This window comes from Pleurodeles waltl, chromosome 4_1 (genome assembly GCF_031143425.1).
Source record: "Pleurodeles waltl isolate 20211129_DDA chromosome 4_1, aPleWal1.hap1.20221129, whole genome shotgun sequence".
In the NCBI taxonomy this organism is placed as follows: domain Eukaryota; kingdom Metazoa; phylum Chordata; class Amphibia; order Caudata; family Salamandridae; genus Pleurodeles; species Pleurodeles waltl.
The window spans coordinates 372,603,949-372,630,622 of record NC_090442.1 but is presented as its reverse complement, the minus strand read 5'-3'; the positions used below and the strand labels follow the sequence as shown (position 1 = coordinate 372,630,622).

Sequence of the window (26,674 nt, the reverse complement as noted above, 5' to 3'; positions counted from 1 at the left end):
ATTTCTGCTTGGCAACCTACTGTATACCCATGAACCTTTACTTTTAGTTGAGTCAAAAGGAAACACCCCAAAGGGGTAAGTAAATACTTGCATTATATTGTTCCTGCCTCACCACAGCCCTGTGTCTAGGACATGCTAGCAGACATCAAAAAAGGAACAAACAACGTGTTTGTGGAACTTATGAATAAGGATATTGAACACTTATGATCTAGCACTGTCAACTAGAAAGATTTCCACTGAACTGGGGCACAGCATAATTTCCTACAGTATGTTGCAAATAAAGATAATAAGACATTTGATATACCCATTGTTTACATAAATCAGTACTACATTTTTTGTCTTCATTTAGTTTGTTACACTTATAAATAAAGACTATGGGGGTTATTACTACTTTGGAGGAGGTGTTAATCCGTCCCAAAAGTGACAGTAAAGTGACGGATATACCACCAGCCGTATTACGAGTCCATTATATCCTATAGAACTCGTAATACGGCTGGTGGTATATCCGTCACTTTACCGTCACTTTTGGGACGGATTAACACCTCCTCCAAAGTTGTAATAACCCCCTATATTAGGATAGCAATGCTTAGTTGGAAGCAGATACACACAACATGAACGCAGCTGGAAGAAACATCAACTAAAGGAGATGCTACATGGAGCGATCCCACCATAACAACGTAAACTAAAAAGTCCTTTTCTGCTGGACTTTTCAGCAAAGATGGCGAGTCCTTCCAAGATTTAGGGGCTCAGCTGATAGCATTGGATATTGGATAGGATTTAACATTTTGTGCTGTGCTAGCCTTTGTTTACTTTCAATGAGAATGATGGCAAAAGTGAAGTCAAGAAGCATAGACTTTCAGTAATGGGTATCTAAGAACAAGAAGAGTCTAATGTATCAGGAGACATGGGGGTTTTACGGATTGTGTCATGATGAATGGTGACTGAAGGGCGAGTCAGTGGTGTAGCAGGAAATTGCTTGAGTTAGACAACTTGAAGAACACTTGATGGACTGGGAAACTAATGCAAGCACTTGTACAGTGGTTGAGCTAAACTGTAGACTAAAAAACTTTGTGATGATGCCCATGAATTGCTATAGTTAAAATGTGGACAGAGAAGAGGAAAGGACATGGGAGGAGGCTGCTGGAATAGTAACTTTAATAAAGGTATATGGGCAGTGATTGTGAGCTTAAAGTGGATATTGTGTATATTGGTAGTGAGCTGTAGTTAAGCTGAAAGTGCAAAGTTTCTGTTTGAGGACAAAATGTACACTGAACTTTCAAGGATAGTGGAAGAGAAGAAAGGAGACTGTGGTTGGTCGGTAGATGGTAAATGTTAATATCTTTTCCTTGGTTGAGCATGTGGCAACTCCTGGCAATCTTGCAACGGGTGGAGAAGAAACACTCATATTGGAACGTTTGAAATTAGTAAGACACAGAGATGGCATGGACAGTCGACCCACGGTGCTTCATCTGCAAAGTGTGTAAAGGTTTGTCAATGGTCCAAATTATCGAACATGATAGGATGTCATGAAGGAAGTGAATGGAGGATTGAGCTATGATGTAAGGCTTTTGTTAGAGCTAACGCACGGAAGAGAGAAAACTCAGTTTTGCATCTTTTTAGGAAAGAGACTGGAAGTGATAGATATAACTGTTTGTTGACAGGTGGTAAGTCACTTCACTGCTTCAGTTCTGAATGGATGGGAGGGGGAGGCAGGACTTGGCCTTGACTGTGATGGCCTTGTTCTGGGTAGCTCAAAGGCCTGGTTGCTCAAAACATGAATTTGCTGGACTCCTGTGTGGTCTTTTATTGGACTTAATGCACATGTAGTATTCTGACAAGATAGCATAAAAATATTACAGTTCACAAGTACCATGTCAAAAATAATGTGCTGTCAAAATTGTTGTGGGACAAAATATAGACTGTAAAAATATCATCTTTATGTAGTTAATATTGTTTTGTAAATACAGTCCTGTGAAATGTTGTTTTATTTTACATTCTTGTATAAAATAATATTTTGTAAATTAGTTTTAATAATATTAGTTACTCAGTAGTACAGGCTGTTACTATTAAAATAATACGCATGCTTTATATGAGTAGGTGAGTTTGTGAGTTTTTATACGATTTTTTCAACTTTCATTCGAAATTGTTAACTTTTTGCTATTGCTATTGTGGTTTGTTAATTTGTAATAATTCTAAATTGGTTGAGAAGTGTAATTATCAAATTGTGTTAAACATCTATATTTAGTACCTGTTTTAATTTCAGTTTTGTCTTTAATAAATAATGTATCTATAATTTTTCCTTTTAATAGTGTTACTTATTTTTTATTCATTTTAAATGTTTGTTGGTGTTTATTTTTATGATATTAGGGAGGGAAGGGTTTTAGGTGAAAATATTTTAAGTATTTTTTAGACATTTTAACTTATGTTTTGTAATATACGTTTGAATAAATCTATTTTCTTAATGTATTTTATTTTTCATCTATATTTAAATGTTATGTGTTGGAGTGAGAATACTACATCTCCAAAATAAATTAAGACTTTCTCTACTTTTGTTTACATTGAAGTGTTGATTGTAAATCTGAGCCGTCCAAAGTCCAACACTTTCTTTGAAATTTGAGTGTAAATAGTAAATCTGACTTCTAACATTTCAGGACTTTTGCTTACGCTGGAGTGCAAATAGTAAATCTGACCACTCCAAAGTTCAATATTGCTGCTCAGATTGGAGTGGGAATAGTAATTTTGACCCCTCCAAAGTTTCAACGCTTACCTTACTGTGCTGAGGTGGCTGGAGTGGGAGTAGTGAATTTTACCTAAGTTAAATATTTGTATTAGATTTTTTTAAAGTTGTTTTAATGTACGTGTTTTTGTTTTAATTTGAAAAGTTATTCTAATGTGAATTATATTGTATATGTTTTTTTGTTACGTTTTGCTGATTTATTTTTTATTTATATATGTTTTTATTTTAAATAACGGGTTTTTGATATAAACAATTTTTATTCCTTTTTAATATTTATGTTTAAATAATAATTTGATCTTTTAATTATTATGTTTATTATTTTTCCCAATGCAATTATTTTTCCCAATTAAAGTATATATTTATATTTGATATTTGTTAGTTGCATTTTTTTCCCTATATTTGTATAGTATAAATATATTTTTTAATATAAACATTTTCTAAAGTTAATATATGTGGCACACCACCTCCTTCAATGGAGATGAGAGTAGAATCAGCAACCTGCTTTTGCTGCGGGGCACCATATGGCTGATCTGGGTTGCTCCGGGATGTCCTGGGTGCCCTGGCTGCTCTATGCCTGTTAATTGTTAGATGACATGGTGATAGTTTTATGCCTGGGCAAGCAGTCATTTTGGATTGGGATTATCCCTTTTTAATGACAGCATGATAAATTAAGGGGGCACCATGATAATTGGTAGCTTGCATGTTTTTTTGCTGCCTTGCCCCATCTAGTAGTTCATTAAAGAGCTGCACAATTAGGATTGCTTCACAGAGGCACTCAATGCTGAACAGTAGCTTATCTGCAGACACACAAAAGGGATCCCAAAGTCTTAAATGAAGAACATATAACCTACACACCTATAATAAATAGAAATAGCAGGAGGCTGATGGAGGAAGCTGGATGACAAATGTGGAGGGAAACACTCACAGCTCTTACAAGGGGGAATTTTTAAAGACAACATACCTTTGCAGTGTTAAACGCAAAATGTCTTCATTTCTCGAGAATTAATTACAGGGCAATTCCATCAAGAGACAAGTCACCATGCCAGCTCCTGTTTTCGGAAGTAGTTTCTGGGGGCATTAACAGCGTCAGCAGTATTAATATGATATGAATATGACAGCAGTGACTCTGGCGTCTTTAAAGGCAAAACCAAAAGGAATTTAGATCACAGTGACCACTGCAGAAATGGTCAGGGCTGGCACCAATAAAGAGCTGAGAACTCCACGAAGAACTAGTGAGTTTTAAGGGTTGGGAGGTGAAATCTGGAACCTTAAAAGTAAGATGATTGATCTTGCAGATAGAAGTAGAAGAGACAATATACAACTTTTTTAGTCTCCCATAGTCTGAAGGTGTTTTAAAGATACGTTAAAATTCTGGACTGATTTGCTGCCCAATCTTACAGTTACGACCTGAATTATCAGGAGCGAGTGCCCTCAAGCATCACAGTGGATGACTGGCATCATCATCGGGTAATGCTCCTCGCCAGGCCGGCAGTGCAACGCCTGACGGGCTCCCCACGTAGGGGGGGCACTAAGCCGTGTTGTACCGATGGTCACTACAAAAAATGCTTGAGGGCACTCGCTCCTGATAATTCAGGTCTCCCTAGTTCATTCATTTTTTTATTGTATGGAACACTGTACTTGTGTATTGTCGTACTATTATTGGGAGAATGTACACTGGACCAATGAATCTCCCGGTCCCTCCTCTTTTTCCCGTACAATCTTACAGTTATACAGTTATAGTTACTCCACTTGAATTTCAAAGCTTACATTGACTCAGACAGAAACTGTGACACTCCAAAACAAATACTTGGCCTATTGTAGCCTGCCTACTGTAACACCAGCATGTCTGGCAGCTTCCTGAATCCTCCAGGAACCATGTGCCATATGACTATAAAGAATGTAACATTTCTATTGTAGCAAATGGTTTTCTTGATAAGAAGCTTGTTAGGAAAAACATATTTGCTCTTCCCACATGAAGAAAAAATTAAATGCCTAAATGCCGGATATGGTCTGTTCGATTTAGTAAAATTGTTGATGACACTTGATTGAGAAACCAGGACATTTTGAGACCCCACAAGTTGGATAAATTCATATCAGAAACAGAACAGTGTCCAAGTGCACCAAATATGAGACAAAGATATGCCTCACTCATCACAAGAACAAGGAACTGTTGATCAATATCCAGAAGCTCCATATAACAAGCACCCCACTACACAGAAATGTTTATAAGGACCATAATGTGGACAATTAATTTGTGTAAGTGAGTGATAAATAAAGATCACCACTGAAAGCTTAACCTAATGTGAATTTGAATCTCAATGGCAGTGACCAATACAAAATTGTTTATCACCACATCTTATCTGAATGCACAAAATGGATTGAAATCGTAAATTAACCAACTACTCATGAGAGCAAAAGGCCACAGAGGGAAACACAGCATGCCTGTTTAAAGTTAGCGACCTTTCACTTCTTCTCAAGTTTTTTTCCACGTTAATTTGCCATTTTCCGATTCACATATTGAATATTGACCCCTCCTATTCCAAAATCGAGAAGTACATGGCTAGTGGCCACTGCAGTCCTTTAGGAGATATTTCTATACTGTATTCTGACTACCACCCTGCACAATCTTTAACCTTACAACAATCATAGACCACTTTACAAGGTTTAATACAACATACCATACCTCCTTTTACCAGAGCCTTATCTATATGGTCTTTCACCATTAATGGTCTCTCAACAGTTCTTAGCCATAAAAAGATTCTGACATACCTACTATCTAATAATCCAGACATTGTCCTCTTCTAGAACACACACTTCTCTGCAAAGGAATCCAAAAAGGGTAAAGGAGACATGGTAGGTAAAGTATTCTCCTTTGACGAGGATGTGGACAATAGCAACAATCTACCCCGCAATCGTTACCATATAGGAAAAAAGGAGTGGCCATCCTAATTCACAAGTCTTTACAGGGGAGAAAACTAAAGACATGGATTGATCCAGACAGATGATAAGTTTTCAGCAAACTGTCAATTCAGAATGTATTTTGGTTGTGAGATCTGTGTATGTCCCGAATGTTCAGAAAGGAATTTTCCTTTCCAGACTCAACACTTTATGCATTGAATTTAGTCAGTCAAAACTCCTTATTGGAGGAGGCTGGAATCTACCATTTGGCCCAGTGTTGGACGGGTCATGTAGACCAACCTTAAGTTACGATTCGAACAGGATTAAGGATCTGATTCCTGATCATGGATTGGCGGATCCATGGTGACTATATCACAGGGATTATAGCATTCTTTCCTGTTGCCATGGAGAAGAAACGGGGATTAACTACTTCCTGATAAACAATGAGTTACTACCTAAGGACCTTGGCTGTGACATTATAACAGCAGAGCTTTCAGATCATGCCCTTCTAATGCTGGTGCTTGACCTTTAAATTACTGCTTCAAAAAAAAGATTTGGATAAGGAATGCACTTTATTATAGACAGCCAGATGAAAAGATAAATCTTTTTAATCATGTACAGGAATATTTGGAAATGAGAGGTCAGTCGCTTCACTACAAATACTTTGGGCTGCAGAGAAAGTGTATCAGGGAACAATGATGAGGGAAATGCTGATCAGACATAACATAAAGTGCAATCACAGAAGCAAATTGGCAAAGGAGATCCTAGATATGCAGCAAAGGTATCAAGCCACACCTACAGCCAAACACCTCAGAGTACTTACTAGGATGAAGTGTAAGTTAAACACCATGTACTGGTCTATAACAGGAAAAGCCCTACCGTGGATATGCAGCAATCTTTATGAACATAGTGAAAAAGTTTGGAGATTGGTTGTAATGCAACTGAAACAAAAAGAAGCCAAATTGACTATTCCAGTGTTATGAGGATCAAAAGGGGTGTTGATACTTAACCCTCTCAACATCACCAAAGAATCCGCCTCCTATTACATGCAATTGCATAGTAAAGCATTTTCAGGGGTCAGTCACAAAGAAGACAACTTTATGAATCATTTACCTATTCTGAAGCTGACACTGGATTTATGACCTCACTTGGATCAGATAATTGCAGGTAAAGAGTTCGAGGCGATTAAGTCTATGACATCTGTGAAGGCATCAGGAGATGATGGCTTTTCTGTTGCCTTCTATAAAACCACGGCCAAATCTACCTCACCAATGTTGACACAAGGTTCAGAGGGCAATATGGACCCAAAATTTACCAAAGAGTATATTTTGCTGATGCCAAAATCTGGAAGGGAGCTCCTCTGTTATAGGAACTACAGACTAATATCACTGTTAACATTTGACCTTAAAGTACTAGCAAAAGAGCCAGCTAATAGGCTGAAAAAAGTGATTTCACTCTTGCTACACAAAAATCAGGTGTGAATTATGCCATTGTAAGACTTCATGGGATACCTAAGAATTCGGATGCATTTACTCTGGCAAACTAGGAGTGATAAAGACAAAATAGTGGTCCTTTCCCTTGATGCTGAGAAGGTGTTTGATGGATGGTGGAATGGGGCTACTTGTTTTGAATCATGAGACAAATGGGATTTGGTGAAAAATTAATTAGGATGGTCCAAATACCAGATAATAAGCCTACTGCTTAAATTAACTGTAACAGTTTGCTTTCTGACAGGGTAGTGGTTAGGAGAGAAACAAGCAAATGATTTTCCCTGTTCCCATCATTTTTTCTGCTTGCTTTGGAACTCTTGGCTATTTCTATCAACAAGACCCCTACCATCAAGTGGGTGAAAACAGCTTACAGAGATCTAAGCTTAATATTATATGCAGATGATATCTCACTGACATTAGCATCACTGGTCCTACCTATACCTCTGCCGATAATAAATAGCACTGCCTTATCACCTTTACAGGTTATAAAATTAACTAGTCAAAGAGTGGAGTTTTGCCCATGGGCAGAGTCACTACTGAAGACTTGTTGCTGGAATTTCCCTTTAAGTGGATATCATGTAAGCTGAAGTACATGTTCTTGTAAGTGTTGAAATTTGGCGTATATTGCAAGTAAACCTATTGATCTTGGTGGATCAAATGCACCTAGACTTTGTGAATGGAAGCATCTTCAATTGTCACTATAGGGCAGAATGTAGACTGATTTATTTACATATTTGTCATGTTACCAATATTTATCCACATAAGCTGTTAAAGTTAATTGATGAACTAATAAGCCCAAGCTGCTAATGTTTAAATTATATGTGGAGGCAAGGTACCTGTAAAGGATTTAGCTCAAAATATTGTCCCAGAGGACTGGGTCACTCATTTTAAATCAATTTATCTCCTTTCCTCTGGCAGTAGTAATGTTCACAGTAAACCACCACCTTCTTGTCCTCTTAATATTGCCTTTGAAATTGCATAGGTGTTGCAATTATATATTGCCCTAGTAATAAGGCGCTGGGATCAGATGGGATTCTGTTAGATTAGAGTTTTGGGCACCTCTTTTTACCAACGCTATATATACTGCCTGTAAGTGAGGTACATCTCAGTCATGGAGGTCTGCAACAATTGTTCCGGTATTTAAAAAGGGTAATCGTAGTGACCCACACTGTTACTGCTCATCTCTCTTTTGAACTCAACTGTAAAAATAATAGGCAGAATTTTCCTTGAGAGGCTTCGGTGATGGGCAGCTGAGCATAATATTATTGCTGCTGCACAATATGGTTTTAGGGAAGGGCTTGGAACAATTGGATAGTGTTTGAATGTTTATGTACTGATTTCCAAGTACACTGCGGCTAAGTGCAGCATATTATATATGGTGTTTATGGACCTTAGCTGCACCTTTTACAGTGTAGCTTGTTCTGAGCTGTGGGGGATTCCGATGAGTTTGCGGATTGACTCAGGCCAAGTGAATTGTCTATATGCCCTCCAATATGACCTTCCAGCCTCTGTACATTTTGTTTGTAAAGGGGAATGTGCAACTCATTTGAGCTTGAGGTGGGAAGTAGCCTTGTTGGCCAAAGGAAGGAAATGCCTGTGATTAATTCTAGGCCTGTGCCTGTTCTCCTATATGCGGAGGATGTTGCCATTATGGTGAGAACTCAGAATGGTCTTCAGAATCTTCTGGAGTCATTTGTAAGCTTTATGGAAAATGTACATTTGGAAATTAATTTTACTAAGACCTTTACCATGGCTTGTGGCTCAAAAAAACCTGAAGTCTTGATATTATTGAAGGTAAAATCATTAAAAAGATACCTTGTTTTCCATACTTAAGGATTACTTGCAACTTGGATTACTTGCAACTCCAATTGTACTTGGGGCCCCTGTTCGCGTGCCAGAGAGCAAAGTTTTACTAGTGCTCTCTTTTCCTTGATGACAAACCTTGGTAGAAAACCAATTATGTCCTTTCTAGTAATTTACAAACAGAAGTGATTGCCAATCTTTGTATTTGGGGCTTGAATTTGAGGCTCTGTTGAGGTCAGTTCTTTGCAGACAGAGGAAAATTGGGCCTGTCGTTGGATCCTGGGCATCCCTCCGAGGTGCCCCAATCATGCTTTGCATGAAGAAGTGGGCCTATGTTTTGTGCAAGACACCTCCAAACTTGCACCATTATTGTAATGCCTGTCTATTTGGTGTAATAAATTCACAAGATTGAACATGAAAATTATTAAAGATTGTCTCTCATGTGATCCCGGTCACACTATTCCTTGGCTTATTAATTTAAAATCTATTATGACTAGCCTATGTAGACCTGTCTTGTTTACTGACCTGGAGAATTTGTCTGCCGATGATAAGACCGGGTCATCACAAATTTTCTTAATGCAAGACTTGTAAAGCAAAATGTGGTGGAATTTTTCAAACCTTTGGTGAGAGATTATATTTTGATTCAGACCATCTTATGCATGAAATCTTATTTGGAATATGATGTTGATACATGGAAGTGTTTGTTATTAACCAGGTTTAGAATAAAGATATCAGGAGTCCGCTATCTTTCCCATTGGGCCAATATAACCAGAATTCGGTCTGCTTGTGTCCATGTGACGAAGGTTCGCCACAGACCCTACTTCATTTTATCTTTTTTTGTAAATGTTATGTATGCTTCTCAAAGAGATAGCTTTTGTCAATTTTAAAGGAGCAAGGGTTTGTTAAATGTGAGCCTGTGTTTATTTACATATGCTCCACACGGCAGAAGTATGTGTGAGTGTCTGACTTTTCCTCAAATTTGCTGTCTGCTTCCATAATAGTCTGCTTTTTTTTATCTTGTCTAATTATTTTGCAGGTAGAGTTTTATTTTTGCTTTCAACCTCATTTATACTGACATTACTAAATACATTTAAATATGAATGATTCTTTGTATTTACTTTGCTCTTTTATGATTGTTTACCACTTGAATAATGATTGATTGACTTATTGATTGTTAAATGTGGATACCACATCTGGGGAGGCTCCTCCTTCTTACATTTTAACAATACTGTATGGCTTGTCAGCTGTTGCAGCTAGCAAATCATGTCCAGGATGATCTGCAAACCCATGACCAAATCGCCATAGAACAGCCCATTCAAAATAATGTGCGTGGGGCACAAGTTTTATACAAGAAACAGAATGAAACCAGAGGCTTGCCCAATCTTTGGCCGCACATCACAAATCTCTCAAACAATATGGATTTCCCATTTTGATGCACCTACCTGGAAAAAGTAGAAGTACTTATAGACAATGCTCACTTTTGTTAAGAAATCTGGGCCTATAAAGATAGTCTTAAGGCATGATTACAACATTGGCCATCCTAGGACTTTCAATGCCGCTGTGGCGGTCGGACCGCTGCACTCCAGGTGGTCTGACTGCCACATTACGACTCTGGTGGTCGGACCACAAGGTGAATGCCGTCCCCGCCAGGAACATGGTTCCCAATGGGCTGACGGCAATCGGAGTCGTGGTCTTTCACTGCGGCGCTGAATTCAGTGCTGATGCGCTGATCACGAGTCCAGTTTCAGACAGCCTTTTCATGGTAGGGACCCTGCCATGAAAAGGTTGACAGGAACACAGTGCTGGGGACCACAGGGGAGCCCCTGCACTGCCCACGACATGGCCTGCCCAGCACCCTCGGAATGCACACTGTCTGCTTTGCCTCAAGGAATCCGAGACCAATACCGTAGCACTGTTCCACCAGGCTGACTGGTGGGAATGTCATAATGTGATGTTCCCGCCAGTCAGCCCGGTGGGAACTTCGTAATATGACAGGGGGTGGGGCAAAAGGGTTGGGGGGCGCCTCAGCCCTGCAAGTTTGGCTGTCAGCTTGTCCGACCGCCAAACTCGTAATGAGCTCCTTAATGTTGATCACATTTTGGCTGACTGACTAATGAAATATTTTTGTGACTTTCAAAGAGAATTCAGTCTTGAAGATTATTTGGCTTTGAAGATATTTGGTATTAAAAATATGCATTTCAAAGAAACTAGGGAAGCCACAATATAAACTTACACCTTCTACCATGCATGATCATCTGGCAAAATGGAGTGGCTATAGAAGCGTGGGTATATATAATATGTGATTATTGAAGCAGTGTATTCTAGATCAATAAAACAGCACCTCAGATTAGTGAAAAACCCAAAGAACTTTATTGATGAAGAGACATACACAAATGATAGAGGCACACATGAAGTAAACTTGAATTGTTTTTTTTAAATACTTCTGACTGGCATAGGTTCCCTTTCAAGTTGCATTGGTGCAAAACCTGCCTCAACATCTTGTTGGTGGCGATGTGGTCAATGGAGGCTATTTGATTTATACTCATTGGTACTGCCCTAACATTGCCAGCTACTGGAATGCAGTATGGAATACTCTGAACAACATAAATGAGATGAACATCCAATCTTCGCTACAGCTGGCTATATTACACTTTGAAGATAATGATGCAGATAATATTACAATATCACAATTTATGGTTCAACTGAAGGATGGGTATCAGACCTTTCAGGCTTAGGGTGGTCTTACCCCAAACACTGTGCCTTCCTCCTCCATTTTTTCGATCTTGTTTTTGCTGGCTTTGGGACTCTGCACACTTTACCACCGCTAACAGCTACTAAAGTGCATGTGCTCACTCCTTATAAACATGATAACATTAGCTCATACCCAATTGGCATATTTAATTTACTGACAAGCCCCTATTAACATTGCACTACCTGTGCCCATGGGCTGTATATTAAGTACTACTAGGGGGCTTGTAGTACTGATTGTGCCACCCACTTAAGTAGCACTTTAAATGACCCTCAGAACTGCCATTGCAGCCTTCATGTGCAGTTGTAAACTGCCAGGATGATCGGGAAAAGTAAACCTTTTGCAAGGCCAAACCTTACTTTTTAATACATGTAAGTCACCCCTTGGGTAGGCCCTAGGCAGCCCAGAACACAGGGTGCAATGTATTTAAAAAGTGGGGCATGTACATTTTAGTTTTACATGTCCTGGTAGTAAAAACTCTTAAATTCATTATTTCATGGCTAGAAGGCCTGCCTTGCCCATAGGATAGCATTGGAGTCATGTTACTACATTTATTAAGCTGTAAATTCCAAATGGGGTCAGGTAACCAGTTTGTGCTTGGCGTCCTTGGAATTGTAATAAAACATCATCTTTCATATTAAAGTCAGATTTTTAATTACCGTTTTGAAAATGCCACTTTTAGAAAGTTGAAATTTTCCCGCCTTAGCCTTTGGCCTGCCCCTGGGTCACACGACTGGGTGTAGTTGACAGTTGGGCTTTGGGTATTCCTCTTCGACAACCACATACAGCAGTGTGCTTAGGTGTGCATGGATAAGCCATCACTGGCAGGATGGGAGGGCAGAACTGGGCCCAGCCCTACTTACACTTGAATAGGCTGTGTCCTGCCTTCACACAAAGGGCTGCATTCCCCTATAGTTAGCCTGGTTATAGGACAGGGAAGGCAGGATGCCTGGGAACTTCAATGTGAATTTGAGAAGCCTCTCCCACCTTCCAAAGGAATGATACAAGCTATAAATATTGGCCCTCAGACACCATAGAGAATACTTTGCCATGAAGAAGGACTGCTGTGCTACTACAAGAACTGCCACTCTGCTGGACTGCTTGCCTGACCTGCTGCTGACTGCTATCTTGCCTAGGTGAGAAAAACTGGACCTGGATCTATTGAACCCAGGACCCTAAACTTGTCTCCAAGGTCTAGTTGGCTGGCCTCCTGACTAGAACCTCAGGGAGAGAAGCCTCAGGGAGAGAAGCCTCTGACAACCTTGAACCAGCCTATGCCATCTCTGAGTCTACCCTGTCAAGTGGTGCCACCCCAGTTCTGGACCCATATAAGTTTGGCTTAAGGTGCTCTGACAGCCTCTGTGAAGCCAGTGGAACAGATGAATCTTCCCTGCTGCATGTTGAAACCCCACGCAGAACGGACGCATCACTGCTGCTGCATGGATCGGACCCATTGCAAAGACCTGAATTGCCGCTGCAGCCTTTTTGGAACCACCGCTGTGAAATGCATTCTCAGCCCCGGCCCCCGCATCCTTATAAGGACACAAGACTCTGCACCACAGCATTGCAGTTCCTTGGAACTGATGTATCACCTGGACTGCACATGGCATTCTCAACGCCAGGCTTCACAAAACAAGCCCTCTTCGACAGGAGCCCTGAAGACAATGCAGGCCCTCGCACCACAGCCTCGCTTCCCCTCAGAACTGATGCATTGCTTTAGCTGCACAACGTATCTTCAACACGAATTCTCGCAGTGCTATTTAAACCACCATTTAAGGTACTTTGTTGAGCAGGCCTTATTGGGTCCTTGTAGGCGCCCAGAGCTGCATCGCAGTAAGTCTGAACTTGTGACTTTGTCCCAGTCTAGTGCGAACATATGTCCACAGCTGCCACTTTGTGCTTTTTGGAACTATTTTCACTAAAACCTTTAAAACTGCATGTCTCCGGATCTACTGAATGAAGTTTTGTCATTTCGGTCTTGTTTTATTTAATAAAAAGTACTCTATTATTTAAACCTGTTGTGGGATCATTTTGTGGTGTGTTTTCACTGTGTTACTGTTTGAAATGTTGCACTACTATTTTGCACATTGACTCTGAGTTACCCTCATTGCTCTGTGCCAATCTACCTGTGGGTAGACCAGAGGTTAATTTAGGGATTGCTTGTGACTTCACCCTGAGAGGAATTGTGTTTGCTGCTTGAGCAGGATTTCATCTCCCTCAACCAGTAACCCAATTTTTGTACAATGGGGTATTCAGAATGATGGATTTTTTGGTCCTTAGGCTGAAACCAAGACTGCATCTGTGTACCTAGTTAATGAGACAAGGAAAGATTTACTTATAAATCTTTTTTGTCAGGGTGTGCTGTGTTGGACAGTGATTAGTTTTGTGCCAAGTTGAAATCAACACATACTTCTATGGTTCAAGATATTGTTACCCTGCTTGTAAAGTTATAGGCTTCGCACATATTAAATTAGTTTGTTTAGTATTTTATATTTTTATTGATTAAATGGTGTAAGTGTTGATACTGTTATTGCCATATCCTTCAGACCACTACCTATTCAATGTCCAATAATAAAACAGGCCTCCTACCTCGTGCCAAATGTTAAAATGAAGGAGGCCATGCAGACCCTTTGATACTGGACAGTGGCGGCTGGCTGTTTTAGGAGGGAGGGGGGCGGGCGGGAAGCACACTCACACTTTCTCACACACACCCACACGCACGCACATCCATTAACAACACTCATCAACATTCAAACATACACGCACGCACCAAACATTTATTTAAAAAGATCACACACTTACCTTCAGCCTCTGAGGTCCCAGGAGGGTTGGGACTGCTGCCTTCCCTCACTGGCTGAGCTTAGGTCAGCCAATGAGGGAAGGCAGCAGTCCCAGCCTTGTCACAGGGTGGGATGGGGCCAGTGAGACAGCTGACCCCACCTCACTCTGTGACGAGGTGTCACTGATTGACACTCGCCCTGGCCACTTCAGGGCTAAACCTGAAGCGCCCAAGTCGAAGTCAATGGGTGATGCTTTCCTCGTCACCCGGGAGAGGGCCTCGGGGCACCTTTGCTGAGCCGAGGAGGTCACGCCCATAGAAGCTGTGACCTCTTCAGCCCAGCAAAGTTCAGCTCAGGCAGCCAGGAGTCTGTGCAAATCATGCATGTCTGCTCCTGGCTGCCTGACCTGAACATAAAGAGTGTCTGTCAGGCTGACCTTTGCTAAGCCTGACAGACACTCTTCATGAGGGGCAAAAGGTGGGGGCGGTGGCCCCTCCCCCCTAAAGGACGGGCCGCTCCTGATACTGGATTTCCAAATAAAATACTGACACTTTTAATTGGTAAATTAAGTCCTTGCTGGTAATGCGGAAAAAACGATAGTGCTTGAAGAAATAGCACATTCAAAATAGTAGAACTTGAGGAATACTAGTTATATAAACTCCGCCATTTCTTCTCAGGTACTTGTAAAGACAATTTTGACGCAAAAATATACATGCTTGTTAGGATAACATCAGGAATATTTTCTGTCCCCATATTATTCTACACCTTTTCTTGTCGACATTGTGAAATAGCATTACTGTTTACTGCTTAAATATCAAAATACACAATTAAAATAAAAAGAAACCAGTGTAAAGCTCATGCTCCCTCCTTTTCACTCAACTACTCGCTTAACAGCAGCATTCACTGTCAGTTTATGAGCACCCTATGGTCAGCAAGCACATGACCAAAACACTGGCAATATTGGCTACACTGCACTACAGCGTTCTCCCAACCAAAAACTCAGAGGAGTGCAGCGTGCTGCCAGTCTGCTCATGCCCCTCGACAGCACATCAGAGGTATGAAGCGCTGAATAAATGCAAATATGTAACACAGTACAATATCGAAGATGTTATTCCATACACAACTATTGATGAAATGCAGCGCGTGGATTTCCTCTTTCATTGCATTTTGTCACTATTTTCATGCCCACAGACATCCCCAATATTGAAGTAATATTCAACCGTTAGTTAAATAAAAAGTAGTATTTTAACTTCTAGCTACCTAAGCCATTCAGAAGTCGTTTGTTGCAAAATGTTTAACATATGTTAAATATGTATTTAGGAGATTAATTCAATAAGTCAAATTCCAGTTCTATGAGGTAGTCTTTTTGTTTGCTGCTGGTGTGTCTTTGGCTTTCATGCGGTTGCAAGCTCACTTTTCTGCAGTTTTTTCACTTGCTTGCCAAACGAAGTCCTTTTAGCACTGCATTTAAATTGGAACATGAAAATGTCCACAGTTTGCGACTGAACGCTGAATTTTACTCAGTTTAATGCCTATGGTAATTTCTTTTTTGTTTTCCACTTTTAAGTGTGAAACCAAAAACTAACATTCTTAAACCTGAAACATCATCAATGAGCACTTACACTTATTTTCCTGGTGATAGTGGGAACCTGTCAAAAGACTGAGAGTTATAATGTATATCCTGAGAACTCTACTATATCATAACATTTGAACATTGTATATGTCTTTGACTGAATGTTCATCATATGTGTCAATAATCGATATTCACTATTGTAACTCATCCACACGTGGTTCTGCTGGGAATTTCAGATGGCCAGAGGCTGAGGTGAATACAGACAGATATCCAAGGTAATAACATATGTTATTAAACTTAACCTTCACCTTTGTTATTTTACCATTTTCATCATCATGTTCATGTAACATACATATCGGGCATGGGGTTGTGTATTCAGGTACTAAGATCAAGAATGCATTTTGGCCTTTCACAGTTTTGGACATAATATCCTCTTGATATGGAAAAATCTTACTTTAATTCTATGAAAACTCATAGGTGGATAGCAGAATCCAAGTAATCTAGTGGCTGTACACCCAATACTGGGGTGGTGGATTGTTTCTACCAGTGTTGATCACTACTCAATTTGTAAATGTAATGAAGACACATTCATTGTTGGTAAAATCTGACCTCACCATTGTTAGTGTATTGAGCTCACTTAGTTCCTGCAGACATTTTTAGCTGCTGCCACTGATTCAACTCATATATTAATTTGGTAAAATATCTGTAACTAACTACAAGAATGATACCAAACATATGCTCATAATTCTCAGGTCAAATAACCAGCCATTGGATGGATGTCAGAAAGATCAAAATAAGTATATCTTAAAGATAGATTCTAGCAATTGGTGCTTGGGAGTACCTGGTCTCGCTTCTGATCCTATATCAGTCATTAGGAAGCTGGTACTCCTAATGGACATTTATTATCCCTGGTGCAATGATCATTAACATTATTTTCATTTTAATACTCTCAAGCAATTTTTCTATCTACTGATCTTCCTACACTGAGTCAGAACAGTTCTAGCATTGTTCATCTAAAAGATACATCATTAGTGTGCATCTTGGCCTATTACAGTATTTCATTTATTGTCTTCAGAGTTTGCAGATGCTCCAGCCTGACACATACTATGTAGGGGCCACTTGCCTTTGGACCAGCACTCCCAACAGTGGCTGCAGGTGGCCAGTAGGTTAAGCTTTAGGATAGTATACACAAAGTATTCAACAAAACAAATGATCTTTTGCAGAAATTAAATAAACATTATGACAGCAGGGTAAACCAGTATATTTAAAAATACGTCTCATTAGGAAAATCAGTAAATTGCTATGCCAAAATGGGATAGCTATCAAACTTCAATCGAGGCTCACATGAGATGTCATGCCTCTAGGATTAAGCTTGGTGGAGGTAGAGCTCAATTAGCTTTATTTAGCTTGGAGTCCCTAAGTGTGACCAATGATACACATAGCTATGTAAACTTTAGTTCTATGGAAAATGGGGAAGTATATCAAAAAGAGAGGAATGTTATTGTGGATAGCTCTAAACTGTGCATGCAATAAGTAGCACTCCAGCATTTGTATTTAGAACTACTTTCCAGTGTGTGAACTTATAGTGTGTAGAACTGTGACATAAGATAGAACACCTTCTGTATCAATTAGTTCAATATTGATGCCATAAATGTTTACAAATTTTATAAAGACATTGTATATTGCATTTTGTTAGAAATGGGGTCTCTGGTTGACAGTCAGGTTACCCCCTGTTCAAGCAAGGACCCTCACTCTAGTTAGGATAAAAGAGAATCACCCTCAGCTAACCCCTGCTTACCCCCTTGGTAGCTTGGCAGAGCAGTAGGCTTAACCTCAGAGTGCTGGGCGTAAAGTATTTGTACCAACACACACAGTAACTTAATGAAAACACTACAAAATGACACAACACCAGTTTAGAAAAATAGGAAATATTTATCTAGACAAAACAAGACCAAAACGACAAAAATCCAACATACACAAGTCAAGTTATGATTTTTTTAAAGGTTTAAAAATAAAAAGAGTCTTTAGGTAGTTGTAACACCACACTAGCGCTGCTAGCGTGAAAATGTACCTGGTTTGCGGCAAAAATAACCCCGCACGGGCGGTGTGCGTCGAAAATAACCCTGCACGGTTATATGCGTCGAAAACAACTCGGCACGGCGATGCGCGTCGAAACAGCCAGCCACGCGACGGTCCGAAAGTCCCGCGGCGCAGGTTGCGATCCCTCAGCCGTCGTCAGCGATGCTGCGCGTCGTTTCTCCTGCTCCGGGCGTCGATTCTCCGGTCGCGTTTCCTGCGGCGTCGTTTCTCAGCTGCGGAGCCGGCGTCGCGTCGTTTTCTCAGCCGCGATCGGATTCGCGTCGATCTTTTCCCCGCACGGCGCTCGGTGCGTGTATTTTTGTCCTTAGGCTGCCAGCCTCTCCTTTCAGGGTCCCAGGAACTGGAAGGGCACCACAGAGCAGAGTAGGGGTCTCTCCAGAGACTCCAGGTGCTGGCAGGAAGAAGTCTTTGCTATCCCTGAGACTTCAATAACAGGAGGCAAGCTCTACATCAAGCCCTTGGAGATTTCTTCTTCAAGATGGAAGGCACACAAAGTCCAGTCTTTGCCCTCTTACTCTGGCAGAAGCAGCACTGCAGGAAAGCTCCACAAAGCACAGTCACAGGCAGGGCAGCACGTTCTCCTCAGCTATCAGCTCTTCTCCAGGCAGAGGTTCCTCTTGGTTCCAGAAGTGTTTCTAAAGCTTGTAAGTTTGGGTGCCCTTCTTATACCCATTTTAGTCTTTGAAGTCACCTTTCTTCAAAGGGGACTCACACCTTCTTGTGAAATCCTGCCTTGCCCAGGCAAGGCCTCAGACACACACCAGGGGGCTGGAGACAGCATTGTCAGAGGCAGGCACAGTCCTTTCAGATGAGAGTGACCACTCCACCCCTCCCTCCTAGCAGAGATGGCTAATCAGGAAATGCAGATCACACCCCAGCTCCCTTTGTGTCACTGTCTGGTGTGAGGTGAAAAACAACCCAACTGTCAAACTGACCCAGACAGGGAATCCACAAACCAGGCAGAGTCACAGAATGGTTTAAGCAAGAAAATGCTCACTTTCTAAAAGTGGCATTTCCAAACGCACAATCTTAAAATCAACTTTACTAAAAGATGTATTTTTAAATTGTGAGTTCAGGGATCCCAAACTCCACATATCCATCTACTCTCTAGGGGAATCTACACTTTAATCATATTTAAAGGTAGCCCCCATATTATCCTATGAGAGAGAGACAGACCTTGCAACAGTGAAAACGAAATTGGCAGTATTTCACTGTCAGGACATATAAACCACATTACTATATGTCCTACCTTATCCATACACTGCACCCTGCCCTTGGGGCTACCTAGGGCCTACCTTAGGGGTGCCTTACATGTAAGGAAAGGGAAGGTTTAGGCCTGGCAAGTGGGTACACTTGCCAAGTCGAATTTACAGTGTAAAAATACACATACAGACACTGCAGGGGCAGGTCTGAGACATGATTACAGAGCTACTTATGTGGGTGGCACAACCAGTGCTGCAGGCCCACTAGTAGCATTTGATTTACAGGCCCTGGCACCTCTAGTGCACATTACTAGGGACTTACTAGTAATTCAAATATGCCAATCATGGATGAACCACTTACATACAATTTCAACAGGAGCACTTGCACTTTAGCACTGGTTAGCAGTGGTAAAGTGCCCAGAGTAACAAAAACAGCAAAATCAGAGTCCAGCACACATCAACAACCTGGGGAACAGAGGCAAAAAGTTAAGGGAGACCACGCCAAGGATGAAAAGTCTAACACATTTGTAAGAGGGTTTATGGACACCCTGTGGATCAGTTTGAAAATGACTAGTTCATACAGTATTTAAAAGGCAAATTCCTTAGGTTCCAAAAAACCTTTGTACGCTGCATTCATTTTTACATAGCAGAGGATAATTGCAGCTGTATTTGATTAAGTTCATTCGCTGCATTTCTTTTCTTTAATTTTTCTGATACTGCAAAAGTAGCTTCATCGCCACATTCCTCCGGTTTCTTGTGAGCAGTAGAGACAAATTGAAGTTTCTGTTTCCAAAGACAGACAGTTGAGCCTTGATCAAATTCTAGTAAGAGGCAGTGAATGTGCCATATTTCAATGTCTTACCACTCAGAAATGTTTCAGGGAGGACCCTCTTCCCAGAATGCACTGCAATGTTCAGTGTCCCTATGAAGATGTACGGGCATTTACCATGTGCTCTTCTGGTGAAAAACCTTGTCTACTTCCTCCAGGCAGCCACTGAAACAGCTATGGCTCATGCAGAGATAGATGGGAAACCCCCAGAGATAAAACAGTGGGGATACCAGGAATGGACTGTCTCTCAGGGCACCCAAATCAAGAACATCCCTTAGGATCTGGGACACCATGCAACGTGGCAAATAACAAAAATACAGGTTCTTTTAGGAACAAAAGAAATTGCACCTTTTTATGCATACCCAGATGTTTAGGTCATAGAATCCTGGGCCTAGGTGTCAATCCTTGCCACTCCAAGGAAGTGTACTTCACTGTATGTTCCAGATTAAGACATAGACCAGACAAAGTGAAGTTGCTCTTCATTGCATGGGAAACAACCTCTGCAAATGAGACAAGTCTCTATGTACTTGAGCAGTATACACAAAAGTGTATTCACAATGGATAAAAGCTCCAGGTCCTTTTCTATACTTCCAAAGTGTGTTATCGGAGCACACACAGTGCAAACCCAGGTTTTCACTACATTGTACGCATTATGAAATACTGCCCAAGTGAATATAAAGTACTACAGATCAAGAAACTGAGGCACATTCAGTGTTTTAGTGGAAATAATAAAAAGGACACAGCATACAATCTCATTTCTGAATGTTGATTGTACTGTTTCTAAAGTTTTATTAAGAAGATATGGCAACTGACATTGCATAAATCATCAGTGATTGACATGGGCATTATTATGTTATTGCCGATTGTGTGGGGTTCCATCTGTCATTGTGGATCATTCCTATGTAGAGTATTGTAGAAAAGTACTCTATTTGTGCAGTGCTATAAGAATGTGATATAGTTGAGAGGAATGTGGAGAGCAACACATATGACTTTAGGATGCTTATTGCACACAGTAGAAAAAAAGGTTTGAGTGATATAAATGTTAAGCAGGAGAATTATGCATTTGATAAAAACATTGGGTAAACTAAGGCTTTGAAACCTGTGCTCGCTCAGAAAAAAGATAAAAGGGAATTAAATACTGTTTAATTTTCCTGCAGCTGGTAAATAGGGAGTCGTAAATGAATAAGCTTATGTAACTCATGATTTTTTTTGCTGGTTGAACAAAATTTCAAATAGAATTGCTCAAAATTTGGCAGTATGGTTTAAGATTAAAACCGGTCAATTAGATCTTAAAAAGAAACACCCAAATTCACCAGAACCAGCAAAGCATGTGAGAAACATGAAACCTTTGCCCAGAAAGAATTGCCATTTGTAAAAGTAACAAAATAATGAAGTAATACTTGCCTTTTCTTGCCACATAATTTAGTTATATCCTGTTGCATAATTTTGGTGCCCCCCTGCCGCACAGTTCAAAAGCTCCTGCCTATGATACGACTTACCTATTTTGCACTTTCTTTCTCTCTCATTATCCCACACACGCTCACTCTCTTCCCTTTTCCTCCTCCTCTCTTTCATACTTTATACACTCTCTCTGTGACACTTGCCCTTACCTTTCCAGACTCATGCTCTGCCTGTCTGAGACTCGCTTGCCTTCACAAACTCACATGCTTACTATCTTCTGCTCTCTTCCTCTCTTGTTTACACTCAAGCTTTGCACTCTCTTTTTCCCTTTTCCGTAGGCTGCTGAGCTCTACAATGCTCTATATTGAGATGCACACAGCAGTGCATTGTTTTAATCTTCTCAGCTAGATTTCTTACTTCTCTGCTTGCATGGGACTTTGCTAGCCACAAATCATCATTTCAAGCTGGTGGATGCTTAGGAAATGTCAAGCAAAACTATTCTTTCTACATGTAGCATCACATTTATGGCATCTAAATGTAAACATATATGCTAACCTTTAAATATTGCGTATTTTCTGAATTCTACAATATATGTGTCCGGCATTTATTATATTTTCTAGTAACATACATGTGTTTGCAATAATTTACAGAGTATTTGAGACTGAACCTTCTAGTGAATCTGCTAAAAGGTACTTCTACTTTTAAAAGCCAGTGCCAATACTCTTCACCTCACTTCATCCATCTCTCCCTTCTCCTTTTTCATAATTTCCTCCCATCACAACCACATTGTTAATAATTATTAATTTAATTAACTAAAAGATGCACTGAGAAATTCGTTTAACAAAATAATTCACTTAAGTAACATATTTAGCAGATTTCCTCAACCGACAAACCTCATACCTATGCAGAGTGAAACCTTTCTAACCCTGTTGTTTTTTTCTAAGGCTCTTAACACAATTATTGTCTTTTCATCATAACTGAATTATTCACCAAGACTGTGCTCACTTTTCTATGATATGTGATTTTCTTACTTTCTTTTTTGTGGTTTCACATGCTATACAAAGAATGATTTTTTAAAGACACTGGGCCTGATTACAACTTTGGAGGAGGTGTTAATCCGTCCCAAATGTGACGAATATACCACCAACCGTATTACGAGTTCCATAGGATATAATGGACTCGTAATACAGCTGGTGGTATATCCGTCACTTTACCGTCACTTTTGGGACGGATTAACACCTCCTCCAAAGTTGTAATCAGGCCCACTATTTCTTAACAAAATGTATTTTTTAGTCTGCATTATATTACATTTGAATATATGAAAACAAATGTCTTGAAAGTATGCAAAACGTATGTTTTGTTTTTCCCATCATATGAAAAAAGTACTGTGTATGCATGTCTCTTTCACATACAAGAAAACGTTTGTTGTAGATTAGACAACAATTATGCGAGATAGCATCAATCAATATGTTTTGTTATAATAAGGTAACTGGTTAAATAAACTAAATCCTTGGTGATCCAATTTCAGCGGTCTACAATGCCAGAGTTTGTTTAGCTAGTGGTGGTGTACAGAGTATGTGGAACACAATTGATATTTTTCTTTCTTTGTAAACCTCAATTAATGCAACATTAATGTTGAAACTGTTCAGATATGTCAACATAGTATGCTCCAAGTCATTGATTTCGAAAGTGGAAGCACTCTTGTAAATAAGGAGTGGATCTAAACCCCAAAAAGTCTTGCCATGTGGCATGGAAGAATCTCGAATTCCTCCAGGGTATTACCGGTGAAATCTCTTACACTACTGTTAAGGCCAAGAACAATGACCTTAACGGTATATCGCATACAAAACTATCTAAGTAAACTATTTTAGTAGTTGTTGTAGCACTGACGAAAATCATGAGCAATTATACCAAAACTAGGGGAATATGAATAGCAGACAGTTTTATTGCAAAATATATGTAACTTTTGCAAAACTATGACAGCTGTATAAAGTCTCCAGAGTTCTATAGAAGATTGTTACCTTCTAAAATTCTTCATTTTTGCAACCATAGTCTTTGCAAGAGTCACTTGCGTTTAGTCACTTATGAAGAAATGAGATGCAATGTATGCACTCACATTCAAGATGTCTTTGAGAAGCCAGTGCACAGTTTCCAAATACTTCGGAGAAAAAGCGAATCAAGGGATTCTATCGCTTACAAAATTAGTGTAAAAAAACACAGAACACATTCACATGAAAAAGTTAAGGAAGGAGCCCACGTGCATGCAGAATCCTCAAGAGTTATAAGCATGACATAGTTTCATAATGCTTACCAGAAAAATTAAGCAAGGAATGCACTTCTACACAAAATGCTAAGAGATTACCAACACCAACTAATACTTGTGAGATAAAACTATGCTAGAACTACATAAACTGTGTAATATGGTAGTATGTAGGAAACTACCAGTAGTCCAATCAGGTGGTATTTGACATTATGCTTTCATAATTAAAGGAATTGAACTGGAAGACCAGCAAGTGACATGCTCGATTTAAACCAGCAGCACATGGGCTTTCCTAGGAACTTATAACAAAATGAGATGCTCTTTCTCAGCTCTCACCTCAGCAGAATAGCATATGAACATACAGAAACAGGAAGCAAATAGATATCTTCTGGCTTCAGTCTGGCATTTGAGGTGTTGAAGTCCTTTTTAACGCAGTCGTTTGTGGTTTGTGGCAATTATCATTGTATTGTAGCAAGGGTTTTAAGGAATAAGCGCATTCAGGGCCTTTTACTTGCATGTCTGAATACATTAATCCTTAATCCAACATGTAGTAAAGCAGAAAAGAATTTGCATTGGTTACTTAATTCACGGCATCACTTTATAAGCATTCTTGCTAAAAAAGGAATCTTGAAGTTATGAACTCTCATTTCTAAAATCTGAAACACAATCACATGGAGAAAGAATACAGAAATTACTCTTGGTCACTTAAATGGAGTAAGAGAAATCCCAAAGTAGCGAAGGTACAACTCAGTATGTTCATCTTTAAAATAACAAACCCAATGTAGTAGGGAGAAGTGCTGGCAACTTTCACCAATTCTATACCAGGAAAACGATAAACCGTAAGAGTGTTGTGTGTTTTCTTAGGGTCCATAGAAATGGCACTTAAAAATTAGAATGACTGTCCATGATATCTCCTTTTTACATGCAAGCAATGAGAGTGGTAAAGAGTAAATATGACTCATTGTGCTTTTTATTTTCTGGCATGCACTATACCAGTTACCCAAAGTGGCCAAGATAGCGTATGTCCAATGAAATTAAATTAGGAAAATTGTTTATCATCTACAAAGTCAGCCTCTGGAACAACATTTTCACATTCCCCCTGCTCACCCATGGCTTCAGCAGTTCATGAAAGATCGGAAGACACATCCTTTCAAGGAGCATCTAATAAACAGATAAAGACCCAATCACACTTTTCCGTTGGGTGATAAAGGACAAACACATCACATTCGTATTTGCTGTTCTCAGAATACTGTATGTGCCACATCCTCACTCATTACCACAGGAAAGCACAGGAATGCTACCCACTGTATAACTACAACTTATAGAGTGTACACAACTGAACTCAGTGATTTATATATATATTATCTTTTAATATTAAATGTTATGAATTGCCTCCCTGCAAGTTTTCATGGATATTGTCAAATAATTTTTGTTAGGTTCCTCTATGCTGGAAGGGTTTTCTACCTCAGGGTCCCTTTCTTTATTATCAATGGGGTTTGCAACCTTTCATTTTTCAGAACATTTATCGTTGATAACAATGGCTTCTGAGATTTGCCCCATAAATCTCCTTCTTTTTATCAGTGTTCATTATATATATTTCAATGGACCATTGTGAGGTTTATTACTTTCCCATGTGTCACTGACAATTCACTCAATGCCAATGTTGTAATAGAACGTTCATGAAGAATACATTTCAGAGGGCTGTATGTTAAAATCAACAATATCAATTTTCAAATGTATTGATCTGCATATATATAATCTCCATAATTTCGACAATCATACTACTTGTCAATGTATACATTCAAGGGAAACTATAGATGTACAATTTTAACTCCACATCTACATACCTTGACTATACAGTGATGGTTGATATTGGGAAGTGGATATGCAGGTCCATTTTTAAAACTCAACATATTGCTGCCACATCTTTCAAGGCCCAATTCATACACTAGAAATGACATGAGCAAAGACCCTCATCGCAATTTGAATAGATGAGGGTATTGTGTTTTTCAATAATGGTTTGGACAAAATATGGGTAAAATAGACATTTGTGCTGATATTAATACCTCAGCACTTTGTGTAAGTTACAATAAAAGCATCCCAGTCACCATTGAGCATACAGAAGTATTGCTGGTGCCAGTTAGGCTCCATTTTACAATTTTGACAAGAAGGAAATCAAAGCCTGCCTGGTCTTAGGAATGTGGAATAATCTTTCCTGACACTGCTTTAGTATCCAGTGATCAACCAAGGATCTTGAACAAGCAGATCTTTATAAGTTCAATGACACTTTACCTTGCTCTGAGGCCAAACTGCCCACATTTTAGGTTATATAAAACGTCTATAAAAATTCTATGCAAATGGCTAGTAAGATTGGGCATTTTCTACCAGTTCAGTGTCTAGTAACTCCTGGTCCCCCACTCTATGTGTATACACAAGCCAACGTCAGGTTTGAAAAGGTGGCCATGAATTTGAGAGTGGAACAACATTCCAGAAGTGGAGGCACAGTAATAATGCAGTTCTGAAGAGGAATTACAAACCTGATATATTATGGATTTACTGTTTATTGGCATGACTGCATTTCTGCAGTTTTTTAACTCCTGAGTGTTAGTCCCCTTCAGGTCTCTCTGATATATATCAATAGAGTTGTAAAGGTCTACTTTACAGTTCATATTCACCTATGAATTTATATCCATGTTACCTATTAAATGTAGTCACATGTTTTCTTTTGCTCTACAAGATAACCTAAATAGCTCTGGGCAGATTCAATTGCCAGAAATGATGCACTGTAGAGCATTACAAATGACTACAATGGCAGTTGGTTTGACACTGGTTTTCCAAAAGTTATCAAACCA

The 26,674-nt window shown here is 39.6% G+C and overlaps 1 protein-coding gene across 4 annotated transcripts in view; it reads left to right on the top strand.

Annotated features, from left to right (window-relative positions):
- The window catches only part of ABCC9 (ATP binding cassette subfamily C member 9), an 843,291-nt gene that overhangs the window by 230,542 nt on the left and 586,075 nt on the right, over positions 1 to 26,674 (top strand). For 2 of the 4 annotated variants that reach the window (XM_069228540.1, XM_069228544.1), the window contains exons 18-19: positions 16,267 to 16,305; positions 22,213 to 22,251. The exons of the other annotated variants lie outside the window; for them this stretch is intronic. In XM_069228540.1, the coding sequence (XP_069084641.1) occupies positions 16,267 to 16,305; positions 22,213 to 22,251 (78 nt within the window). The remainder of the gene's footprint in view (positions 1 to 16,266; positions 16,306 to 22,212; positions 22,252 to 26,674) is intronic. 4 annotated transcript variants of the gene reach the window in all.